Source organism: Leptidea sinapis, chromosome Z, assembly GCF_905404315.1.
Source record: "Leptidea sinapis chromosome Z, ilLepSina1.1, whole genome shotgun sequence".
Classification (NCBI taxonomy): domain Eukaryota; kingdom Metazoa; phylum Arthropoda; class Insecta; order Lepidoptera; family Pieridae; genus Leptidea; species Leptidea sinapis.
In genome coordinates, this window is record NC_066312.1 from 23,369,966 (window position 1) to 23,383,111 (window position 13,146).

The 13,146-nt window shown below is 35.3% G+C and overlaps 1 protein-coding gene across 6 annotated transcripts in view; it reads right to left on the reverse strand.

Annotated features, from left to right (window-relative positions):
* The window catches only part of LOC126978704 (insulin-like growth factor 2 mRNA-binding protein 1), an 89,888-nt gene that overhangs the window by 26,417 nt on the left and 50,325 nt on the right, over positions 1-13,146 (reverse strand). Inside the window, exon 1 of one of the 6 annotated variants that reach the window (XM_050827724.1) lies at positions 8,040-8,534. The exons of 4 other annotated variants lie outside the window; for them this stretch is intronic. In XM_050827724.1, the coding sequence (XP_050683681.1) occupies positions 8,040-8,131 (92 nt within the window). In that variant the 5' untranslated portion in view covers positions 8,132-8,534. Of the gene's footprint in view, positions 1-8,039; positions 8,535-13,146 lie in introns of those variants that run through there. One more of the 6 variants, XM_050827725.1, reaches the window with a different exon arrangement.

A 13,146-nucleotide genomic window follows, 5' to 3' on the forward strand; every position in this document is an offset into this window, starting at 1 on the left:
CTTACAGTTAAGTAAAATAGTTAAGTTTTATACGCGGGTTAAAATTACAGAAATATATTTTTCAAATTAAATAATTTTAGAGTGTAAATCATAATATAATGTTCTTATGTTACAAAATAAAATCTGAGTTTTTTCGTCTAACATAAATTATAAATTACGGAAAATAACTTATTTCAGCAGTGATACTACATCCGAACACCTTGGTTTGCCACGAATGCCTATACATGTGACTATAAGATGTGAGAAATAAGGAGAAAACCGAAGTTACATTACCTACTTGACCTGATTTACGTATGTCATCTGTGATTTGGTTTTTGATAAAAAGTAACCCTATAGATATGTATATCTGTAAGTATATATAAGTAACACATACCTAGATGTATTTATATAGCATACGACAACATACGCAAACGAGGTCATCTATCTGACTTGGGGGTTCATCATATCATAGAAGCCTCCCACGCCCTTTTAAGTGTTTAAAAATCACTAACGGCACTCAGTAGTGATGTTGTGACCTTGAACATTGTCCCCATCTACGCAAACAGTAAAATATTATTTACTCGATGTAGGTCATTTCTCCTGCTTGCGTCATTCATTGATACTCATTATCGGCGCTGTGAAAAAACATGATAATATGTCTCTACAATAAGTTCTTAAACTCGCGATATACAAAATATCTAACTGATTTTTTGCCAAATCTGTGGTAAGTAGGAACTAACACGTTCCTACTTCCTGTTAAATAGTTGGGTAATAACAATTTAATAATATCCAAGATTAGCAGTAAGATAATAGTAATCAACGGCCGTTTTCAATAACGTATCTCTAGTTACGGATATATTCCTATCACCGTTTAATGACAAGATCTTATCTATACATAGTTTTAGTCCAATGCTATCTGTCGATAGGTTATTGAAATGTAAGTAAGCGTGAAAGGATAAATTTGCCTACCTTACTTACTACTACTTAACTTACTAAAGTTAAACTAAGGATAGATAGGTTATTGAAAACGGCCGTAAGTAGATATTTCGAATAACATTATCCCAATCTGTTAAATGTTTTAGTGCTAGCACGCACTGCCAATATTATTCGCGCGGTTTTTCCTGCAATATTGTGTGACATATCAAATTATATGAAGCTGCATGCACTTGCGGAAAAAAATCCGCGCGAATGTTTTACCACAAACAATCCGAGATGCGGATTTTTTACGTGGACGTGACCGCTCAGTCGCGTATCGCTTATGAGAGAAGGATGTCGTACTCTTCGCCTTCTAATCTTCTAACTAATTATTATCTCTCTTATTCATAATAGTCTGTTAACTTAAAGCATTGCTAATTGTCACTCTGTCTTCTTCTATTGACCTAAGTCAGAATGAGAAAAAACACTCCTTAGCGGCTGTTTTAAGATAGCGGACCATTATGAATAAGGGGGTATATAAACAGCATGATGATCAGAGCACACACACACACACACACACACGCACGTATGGTATTTTGAAAGAAACCATTCAAAAATTTATACCATTTCATTATAGCTATTTATTTATGGCCGTTTCCAATATACTATCTACAGATAATAGATAAATTACTACCTTCTACTGTCAGTAATTAGCTGTCAATAATCTGAAGCTGTGCCTGATTTGCGACTCTATTACAAACTTCTATTGCTAGTAAGCTATACGTCGTCCCATTCACAGCGTGTACGGATAAGGTGAGTTACCGTCGCTAAGTTTATTGGGACAGAAAACTCGAAAACGATAGTTACGATTTTTATCTCAAGTAAGAGATGGATTGAATATTGGGAACGGCCGTTTGAGTATTGGACCAAGGCACTTTGATAAATATGTTGATTTTTAAATTATGACTATTAACAGGGACGGGAGCCTCAGTTGGAAGAGCGCTGGGGCGTAGCCCTAGACGCGCAGTTTCGAATCGCACTTTGTCCATAAATTTGAGTTCAAATTAATAAAGTTATTTTATATATATTATAGATGAAATGCTCGCATCCTTCACTTATACGATATACTGAGTATGTGGATTGATGCAGTTACTATAATCGTCACTATTTTGTGGCTAGCTTAAGTATTTTGTTGGATTTTAATATTATACACTTAAAAAAATTGTATGGCAAGTTATTAGTAATTGTGCTGTGAAACTACGATTTAAGTACAAACTAAGTAAAATCTATGCAAATATACAAATTTCATTTCATTTACTCTAGCAATATAAAGACCGTTTGCCGATAGTATTTAGACGCACTTTTTTTTACTATTTTAGTACCTAGTATGTAAAATTTGTACAGTAAATAAGGCTTTTTATTAATATATATTAATATAATTTAAAATTCTTAAGCTGCAAATATGAAAAGAGTAAGTAGCCATATTTTCATTGCCACTTCTTAGGGCTCTACTTTTACCTAACGATGGAAAACGGCATAAAATATATTACATAATATGTAAAATATAACACTAGGCGTACTATAGCATCACAATAGGCAATGGTGCCTACTATTTGCGCGATCACATATCTAAATATATACCATTCATCATCAAAACCGGTCAAGACGTAATTGCGTTATAAAAGTCACAGGCAAAACTTAACAATAATTAATAAAAACGGTAGATTCGCATCGGTGAGTAGTAAAACATAGTTATCATAAAATTACTACTTACGTAAGCTACTACGCTACTTCGTAAAGGGTTGAGTTAATGAGAAGTAGCAAGAAACTCATTGCCAGTCAAGATTGCTTAAGCCAAGATTTACATTTTAATTGTTTTACAAATCATTTCAATTACAATATATGCAAAGTAACGCAACAAAAATACTCAAACGTCAAAAACTGAAAGGCTTACACGAGTAAGTAAAAAAAGAAAAAAAAGCAAATTAACACTTATAACCACAAGAGTTATTGAGTATAGTAGATATGCATCAATCCACACATACCGCAAATAAATAGAGGCATTATGTGAGCATTTCATAAAATAAAATATATAATAACTTTAAGATAAGAAGATAACTAAATAAAAGAAATAATATTAAAAAAAAAACACATCAAGCAGACCTCCCGGTAACAAGATCATCCAGCCACCACGAGTAGCGCCCGTTCACGAGCATGACGATGCCTGTCACGAGAAATCTACCGAATAACAAAACAATGTTCATCGAAACATTATGCAATTAATAGAATTATACATATGATGGGCATGGTATATGGGCGGAAAAAAATTGCCTAGCTTAATTTCCGTTCCCAATTTGTAGGAAAAAAATAAAAGAAATCATTTTTTCCTCCTCCAGTATATTTTGATACGTCTTAAGGTCGCGTTCTCAAAACAGAGGTATCGAATCGCACCACTACACTGACACCGCTCAAACACACACACGTATTACGGGAATAAAATGAATTTGATACTTTAGCAAGTTTGAATTTTATTTAAAGATAAATTTCATGTTTGTTTTTAATACCTATGTATTTTTGATAATTTGATGTTATATCAGAACTTTAGATGGCAATTCTGTCGCATAACGTCGAGTGCAGTAAACGCAGTTTAAATCCAAGATGGCCGCCGCGAATAATTAAGATTTCAACAATATGGATATCGTATTCGAGGTTCTCGAGGGTACAGAAAACGAATTTGGGATACATTTCAAAATCCAAGCTGGCCGCCGCGCAAAATTATGATTTCAATAATATGGATATGCAATCCGAGGTTCTCGAGGGCGCAGAGAACGAATTTGGGATCATTTAATACGCTTTATATTAGCTTCACCTGTATGTTTGTAACCGACTTCTTTGGGCGCTTTTTATAAGCGCCATCTTGGATTTCGATATAGACCTTATATTTAGAGATGAACTATAAATCACAAATTCTTCAAAAAAATACAGAAACAATTTACTGACTGCGTACAAAATATGTAAAGTATCACAGACAGTGATTTGTAGAGCTTATAAAAAATATTCATGTTCGTTCAGCGATCTCTCCGAACACGAGCTGCTGCTTACAACCGACAGTGTCTACCCACGCTTATCAGAAAAATATATGTATTTTAGACGATTCATCTTCATTTTTTTCCGAGATTATTTATAACATATTCACTCATTTATTTCCCGTCTTTTTGAAAATATTATATCGGCTTTCCTTACGTATTTTTTATGAGACAAAATTATGTAAGTAGTAGCAGAAAAATGATCCTGAATGAAGGCCCGTTTCGTCATTTTGTTAAGAGGTAACGGATAATCGTTTTTACGACATAAAATATAAAATTTTCAAAACAAAAATTTTCCGCTAATTGGAGATGTAATCCACATGTGGCAATTTTTAGTTTTGTTAATTTAGTTTCATTTCATCACAAACTCTACCGAAAAATATCTAATTTTTGTCGGATTCGCAAACGCGTCCTTCATAGATATATAATACATAATACAAGGCCAAACAAATATGCACTGTTGTCCATTTACATGCGTCTCGGCTGAGACCTGAGTACAAACTGACAAATCCCGCGGAATTTTTTCCGCAGTGCGTGCTAGTTGATACTACGCGGATTTAAATCCGTAAAAAGTCCGTGCAGATTTTTATTTTTTATTCGCAATGCGTGCTAGACCTTATGTTTATTTTTGGTTGTTCAGTAACTGTGACTATAATCGATGTCCAATTGTATAATTTTTATAACTAATAATAATTAAACGAAAGTGAATTAATCGATCATAATATTATATGAGATATACCGCCTTACTTTATAATTTAGATAACAAAAAAAAATTCCAGTAAAACAGAATAATTGCCATCGAAACATTTAATTTAAATCACAGATTATTTGACTTGGTGCTATATAAATAAATTCAATTTCTGTTCCGACAAAAAGTTTCATTGACATGAGTTGAGTACTACCACATTTCGCTTATTAGGCTTGCAATATCGGTCGGATCGGTGTGTGGACTGAGGTCTGAGTAGATAGATAGTCTGGATAGCCACGCCGGCGTACCTACGTTTTCGATACCTACACAGGCAGTGAGACAGGTCTGATTTTGGCGACATTGGTTCGGAATTCGGATACTAAGGAAGTTTAAGGGCACTTCCACGTAACTATTCCGTGTTCTAAGTTAGATGGTGTAAAGTTAGATGTTTCTAGAAATTTCGCTTCTATTAACATTATAGTAGATTTTAAAAGCAAATTAGCCACAAATGAATACCACAATAATACCCTCAACATCGGGATGTAATTCAACTATAAAAATTTGCTAAAAAGAATAAGTAATGTGCATGAATAAAATTTTAAATGTCTTAATAAAAAAGCTACAAAACATTTCGAACACACCAGCTAAAAAAGAAACAAAAGCTCCCCTAAATTCCTGGAAGAGGCGGAGAAGAGCCGGTTCACTCGGGGAGCGTTCCTCTTCACAATTAATTTCGCCTAGTGTTACAAAAATATTTACTCTTGAACTTTACTATAAAAGGCTTAAATGCGTTTTTTGGTGAACTTTTTAGATTTAGAGATTCTATAGGCCTTACAAATAAACTTGGTAAAAGTTATGCTTGACAATAAACTAAGAATATGCAAAATGTTTGCAAACAGACATTTTACTTAACGCTTCCCGGGTGTATTTGCAAAGATGCTTGTCAATCGGGAAACTTTTACGATAAGGGATGAGACGAGCAGGACGTTCAGCTGATGGTAATTGATACGCCCTGTCCAACACAAAGGCCGCTCAGGATTCTTGAAAAACCCAAAAATTCTAAGCAGCACCACATCTGCGCAAGTCTCAATAGCCCTGTATTTCACTAGCTACGGCGCCCTTCAGACCGAAACACAATAATGCTTACACATTACTGCTTCACTGTAGAAATCAGAACTCTAGCCGGCACCCTTTGCAAAGCAGCCTCCTACTGGTAAACTTCAGAATAATCATTGTATTTACAGGTTGTCTGCGATAGTCAAAACATTTTGCATATTCTTGTTTTATTTTCACGTCTAACTAACTTTATAACGATTTTGTAAGGCCGTAGTTGTTTTTCGTAACATCGACGGAAAAGCGTTATTCAAATGTGAAAATTGACCTAAATAAATCGATAATAGTTTATTATGAAAACCCAGAAGTTGAGTGACAATTAATGCTATCTACATAAATTATTTAACAATGCCTGAGCAATGGTTATTGATTCTCAATCGTACGAAAATAAATTACATTCGCCTACATAATATTATGTCGTCGGCCGATAGTTGCATTCGACATCCAGCCATATCGTTCAACGCTTAAAGTTTGGCCAGCGACACTTGGGCATATATCGTTTGTGTAGGATGTGCAGGGCTTTAAAATTTGTGGTTATAGAAAATGACGGTAGATACCATTGCTATCGTCGATCCGCCCGACTTTACTGGGCACGTATGGCGCTATAGCCGGCCAAATCACAAAGTGATAGTCTATATTTATTTTAAATTGAATGTGAATAAAATATTCATCAAGTGCGCTGCGGAAACTATTCATGATAAAACAAAAAAAACTGTAGAATCTATAGTATTATAGAACGTATCAATATCTATAAAGAAGTCTACTAATAAAAAAACTACAGTATAATATATTTTTTACATTTTAAAATATAAGAATAAGTGTCGACAATACTCACACCATATTATTCATACCTCTGTATTAATCCTTATCCCTTAATGATATTTTATTAAAGACTGTAAATACTTTTTAAATTGTTAAAATTGGACATTCCATTCAAAAGATATAAGGAATTTAAAAACGTCAATCTAAAAATAATGATGAAATAATAAATTAATAATTACTAGTGAAATAATTGTTTTATGTTAACAAAAATAAATCTATAGTTCGACTTAGTAGACTAGACTTTCTTGCACTACGACGACATCGGTATCTAAGCAAGTAAAACCGCGGGGCTATTGCTAGTAGGAAATAAATATGAAGCTATCAGGAATTGTAATTTCATTATAGGTAATAATCACTTTAAATTAGATTGAATCAGCGTCTTTAGTAAAAGCTTAACAATAATAATTTTGGATCGCATGGAACTTTAATATGCTTTGCATAATATAAGTTACAAAATTTTCGGACCGGTGAGGTAGATAACGAAAAAAGCTCGCGCGTGCGTTACTGCTCGCTGCGAGTCCCTGGATACTGGATAGCCTCTCTGTAGAGGGCGCCGCTGTTACATACGATTTCGACACCTACACGGGGAGTGAGATAACTATGGTAACAGTCAAGAAATTGACAGTCGATTTTCTTTGACAAATGAAATACGTAAAATAAATATCATGTTAAAATACCTAACAAATAAATAATTAATTTCCTAATAAAGATAAGATGGAGGTGTAAAAGTTGTAACTTGTAACCTACATATTTTTTTATCCATAAACGTAACGGGGGCTAATCGAGTATATTGAAAAATGATTTAAATATTCTTTTATTGTATTTCGGTTTGAGCTGATGGTAAAACTAAATTTATTGTCAAATGAGACATTTAACGAACTACGCCAGCGTGATTTACAGTCACACCGCCTCGCTATTGAGCGCGTTAAGTTTTGGTTTATTCTGTATCCGATGACGTCTTAGAATTTCTGAAACCTTAGCACGTATAAAAATTTCTTTAACCATTTGGAATATTTAGATAATATTTATGACGCCAAAATATAAATCTTATTGAGTGTAGGTATTTAATATATTATTAATTGTTAGTGACACCAGACTCATAATTATAATACAACATTTACGTATTGTGTATTTAACACAATTACTTGTCACTACAAATTATGTGTATTGTAGTTAAATGTACCTATTACCTAGTCAACACTTAGCTTCTTGAATAATAAATTTAATTGAATGAAACCGCCGGCCGGTCGGTGTGCGAGAGAGACGAGTATATGACGCCGAGTAGTGAGTAGGTACCTACTACACAGTTCAATGTACCATATTGTACATAGTGGGTATAGGTACGGCGTACCTAAACTTCAGATGGTGCTATAAATCAATAGATCCATGTAGGCAAATATAGACAATCAAATCAACCGATAATAATTGCAACCAACCTGTCCTGGTGGTCCTCATGCTCGTACATTTGATCATGCTCCTCCTGTGATAGACTCAGGTCGGCAAACTGCTGCTCCAAGGAGTTAGACATATCTAACACGATACTTTAACACTAACACAGGCACTAAGAGGTAGGTGAGGTTGGTTTTGGTCTGGTTACCGTTATAATCACCAGTCACTAGCGCAACACCAAATTTTTTTTTTTCAGTTTGAACAGACTGAAATAACCGTGGCGACTGCGAGCACGTGCTGCCAGCCGTTCAGCAAGGTCAAAGGTGGTTTGTTGTTGCTAATCTATTATATAATATTATACTGGGAAGCAACTAGCGAGGCGAGTTAGCGTGTATATTGGACGGGGAGCACGTGTGGGTCGCGATTCGCAAGCTGGGTTTGAACCGACTACGGCGACTAGCTGCTATAGCTACCCGACTGAGTGATGTGACGTGCGCGACTGAGTTGCTCAGCGGCCGGTCTCATCATGGTTGCGGCCCGCGGCCGGGGCAAGCGACGCCGACTTGGCTCTTTTGTATACATCATTCTGTGAGAACGCGCACGTTGGGCGTGGCTCAAGGTGGCGATGAGGCTAGCGGGGAGCGGGCCCCGGGCTGCGGAGCACAATAATATAGCGTCCTAGCTGAAGAAAACCGACAGAACTAAGAACAATTTTAATCTCATAATATTTAATTATGTTGTAATATATAACATTTTTATCACATTTAGCATCATATATTTTATCGTAATCGGCTTTAAATATCTACCCATGTAACAATAATTCAATGTTTCTGAAACTAAAAATATTGACATCCCTGAAAATGTTTGCAAATAACGGCATTTAATCGCTATTTGATGACTAGGCCAGAGAACATAATATATTTTTAAAACAAAAATATTATGTAGACGAAACGATCGCTTATTTCTATGGTTGTGTGTATACTTCGTGAAGTATATTCGCTATCGGGTCCGTGTACCAGCGCCCCGCATCCTCGCCTCCGCCTGCCCTTCTCTACGTCGCTCTAGCCGCTCCGGACCCACCGAAGGCGCCCGCCGACACCACCTACCTCGCAACAAGGTAGACTACGCGTTTACGCTACAAGCCCCTCCGGAACCTTCAGATCTAATCACGTATGCCCTACCTCTCTTAGATCGAACGTCCCACCGACTGAAATAATTTATTTTCGTGGGATCGGTACGGTCTCGAACTCGTTGAGCGGCTACTTTCTTGAATGCATGCGCTCTAAAGCAGCCGTTCGAGCGCATCCAGCGAAGGCAGCCGAGTGAGCTCTCAAGCTCAGATGAGGCGCGCCTGGGAGCGCCCGCCGCGTCATTATACATAAAAGCATCGGTCGTCGCACGCTCTCTGATTCATCATTTAATGTAAATAATATTCTCAAGCAGCAAAACAGCAACAGCGGAAGTGTTGCCATTTTGGCATTTTTAATACATTAGTATTTATCTTGTTGGCATAAAAAATTTTGGCCTTTGCTTAATGCAAAAGTATTTTAGCACTTTTCGAATTTTAAAAAAAAATATGTTCAAATGTCGAATTTTGGTCGGAGGCTCATGGATACAAAGACTCAGCTGGTAATAACCCATTTTCAGAGTTAGCTTCTTTGGATATTTCTATTCTTTCTTTGCCGCCAGCCGCACTCGAACTAGGTACTCTACTACCTATTCGGCTAAATGAATGTAGGGTAAAACAACCAGTAATCAGCCTTTTAGTAAGGACTCAAAATTTGTTTTAACTGTATTTTGAATATTAAGCACTATGAATAAAAACAACTATTCTCCGAAAGATTGTTAATTAAATTTACTAAAGAAAGTAACAATTCATATATTTATAATAGAACTATAGTTCTATTGGTATATGGTAAATTCATTATTAACAAAAAAAATGCAATTTTCACCAGTAGTCAGCCTCAATACTCCATAAGTCAGCCATGTCTTACCCTGTCAGCCTCTCTTTTTCATTCAGTTTCAGACTTTTTAAGTAATGGACAAAATGTTATTTTCGAAAGGACACTATTGACGTTTTCAGGTTGAGTTGTCCATTCGTATAATGTATTTTTCCATTCTGCCTTCAAAGGTTTACAGGTACTTACATCAGCAAGCTGAGTCGCATTTTGTATATTTTGTTCTGCTACCCGTTGTTCAAACCTTTAACAATATAATCTTCAAATATATCGGATTTCATCCAACCATCCAGTAGGTATACTGGCAGGCATAAATACATACAAACATCGTTTGGTAGTCTCCCATGTTATAATTGTGTAGTCTAGGCTTTTTTTTCCAGAAGCCGATAACCTTTTACAATTTTGTAAAAGTTTTTATATCCTCGGGATACAATTTTCCAGTCTTTGAACACACCAAAATTTGGTTTTGTCACCATAAAATATTTGGTCTGGGTTAGTTAAAATATCAATTGCATTCATTTCTTCTAAATGACTTACTAAGTTTAGAAAACAATTTCCGAATACTTTTGTCGGTTACAGCGGCTCGATTCTTAGATACATTTTTGGGTGCCCTCTCCCTTAATTCGTGATTTCGTCTTACAAATGATTGGTACCATTATTTCCCCGTACTATTATTTACAAATAGGATCGTGCCAATGTCCTTCAGAAATAATATTATGGACGGTATTAAGGCGATCATCACATTAAAAAGCGAAGCCACTTTTGTTAACTCTATGCGCCAGTCGTTCAAGGCAGATTCTTCTTTATTAGACAGTACCAATTCTGGTCCCATTTTATGTAGCGTCCGTCACGGAACACTAAAAACTCCACTGCCTTCTCCATCTTTAATCGCCACCATAGCCTGTGTTAATTGCTCTTCTTTGTATTAGTTTGAATTTGCTATGATGGAATTATAAAACAAATGCATTTAATGCTTAAATATTTGTGCGTAAATTTAACCCTAATTTAAAAGGCTTTTAGGTGCTATTTGTGCATCAGGACTACCGGCTGACTACTGGTTTTGTAGATCCATTGGTTAGCCCCTGACATGCAATTATATTTGTACGCGGCTGACTATTGGTAAAATATAATTTTCGTCTTATAAGAGATAAATCTAAAGTAATGAGCATACTTGGGACTATTCACTCCGTTGATTTCGCACCTAAATTACAACGTATTAAACAAATAAAATGCGTTTTATAGTTAATTTTATGGCAAAATAAACATTTTATCGTAACTCAGTACAACGAGGCATCACAAATAACAGCTAATATAGACAAAAATGTACTGAAAAGTAACACGTTTCCATAAGAAACAAATTGTTACACGACGCGTCTAGTCATGTCTCTGGCGACAGTGCAAATCAAGGAGTTCAGCTTGTCAACCTGACGTGCTATTGGTTCCTAAGTGTGCATAATAAGGAGACGAGGATTCGATTAAAATTATTTTAAATGTGTAAATAATTTTCAACACTATTTATATGGAAATAATGTCTCAAAAGGCTGACTTCTGACTGGTGCATGCCGGGCTGACTACTGGGTGTTTTGCCCTAGTCAAAACAAAATTTATGAATCGAACTAGCTGACCCAGCAAACGTATTTCCAATTAAAGTAATAAAAACAATTCAATCATTCAAATTTTTGGGATATAAAAAATAGATCATATAAATCGCTTTAGCCGTTTCAGAGGAGTTTGGTAATAAACCCCGCGACTCGAGTAAAATTTATATATTATTAGATGTCACTACATACACTGAACTCTACCACTACTTTACATCAGATATTTTGATGGCCTTAAAAGATCGGGAAAATGATGCCATTCCTACAACGTTCCCGGTGATGTATTAAAACAGATCATAGGGGTTAGAGTCGCTTGTGATGCCAAAAACTATTGATTTTGAAGATAGCCCATCCACACCACTAGGCACAATGTACAAACAACAAGCACAAGACGAAGCAGATATTGATTAATTACAATTAATATTATTTTGGTTGCATTAATTAATTTTATATACCTACTACCAACTTAGGTACAATTATTTTAATTTATGAATCATTTAAATAATATTTTAAGCACATAGTGTAATCTAGCACTTTTATAGCATTATAATTCCCAAATACGAAACGGCAACACTGATTACGGTCTAACTAATGCAAACATGCGGGGCTCCTCACAACATGAGCGGCTAATGCAATTTCTGCGAAATTTCATTTAGCGCATGTATTAGGTACCTACATAGTATTATAATGTATACTTGGAAATCTAGTATCACTATCATTATTCATTACCCGACGCGATAATTAACTAAATAATTCATTAGGAAGGCTTGCATCTAAACAACGTTTTATGTGCCTATTGCCGGTGCTTTTGTTTGTTTGGCACCAAAGTATAATAACTTAATTTCTTACTATAATGTTTTAAAAATAATCATAATAAAAGTTTTCTGTTCCAGTCCCAGGTAAGTTAATTAAATAGTAAGTTGTTCTAATGTTAATGTAGCCTGTTAAACCTGTTCCAAATATTTACTCCTGGAGCAGCTGATATAATTTATACATTTCATTAATGTAAGAAAATAAATAAAATTAAACCAGAGAAAGAAAAAGTTTCATGGATTTTGATTTGTTGAATACAATTTTCTACGTCCCGAACAGTACCTACAGTACGCGGTCTACTTAAAAATAATGTAAAATTGACGAAAAAAGAATTAAACCACTTCCTATATTCATAAGAGAAAACACAATCAACTCGTTTGTTAAGGTGGCCTCTGCGGTTTAGAGTACAACTCGGCAGTATGGGCCTCTTAAGACGATAAGTACAGGTCGATGTTAAGAGTTGTGTCCAAAACAAATTCGTTAGGCACCTCTGCATGGGGCACACTTTTAGCACTTATCGCTAATTGTATATTTTATAGCTAATTATATTTGAATTTCGAATGTTATATGTTTTGGAACGTTACGCAACCTTCTTAGTAATAAAAAAAACAATTGGCGGGAAATTATTTGACAATTGTTTTTGTGTGATAACACATCAAAGTTCTACTTACGCAAAGAAAATGTAATTACGTCGAAAAGATTGAGCGATAATTTTTTATGATTTCAAAGCTCTCTCCGCAAGACTGTGCCGCTCGTCTTCAAAATGCTTTTGGAGAGAAGCACCA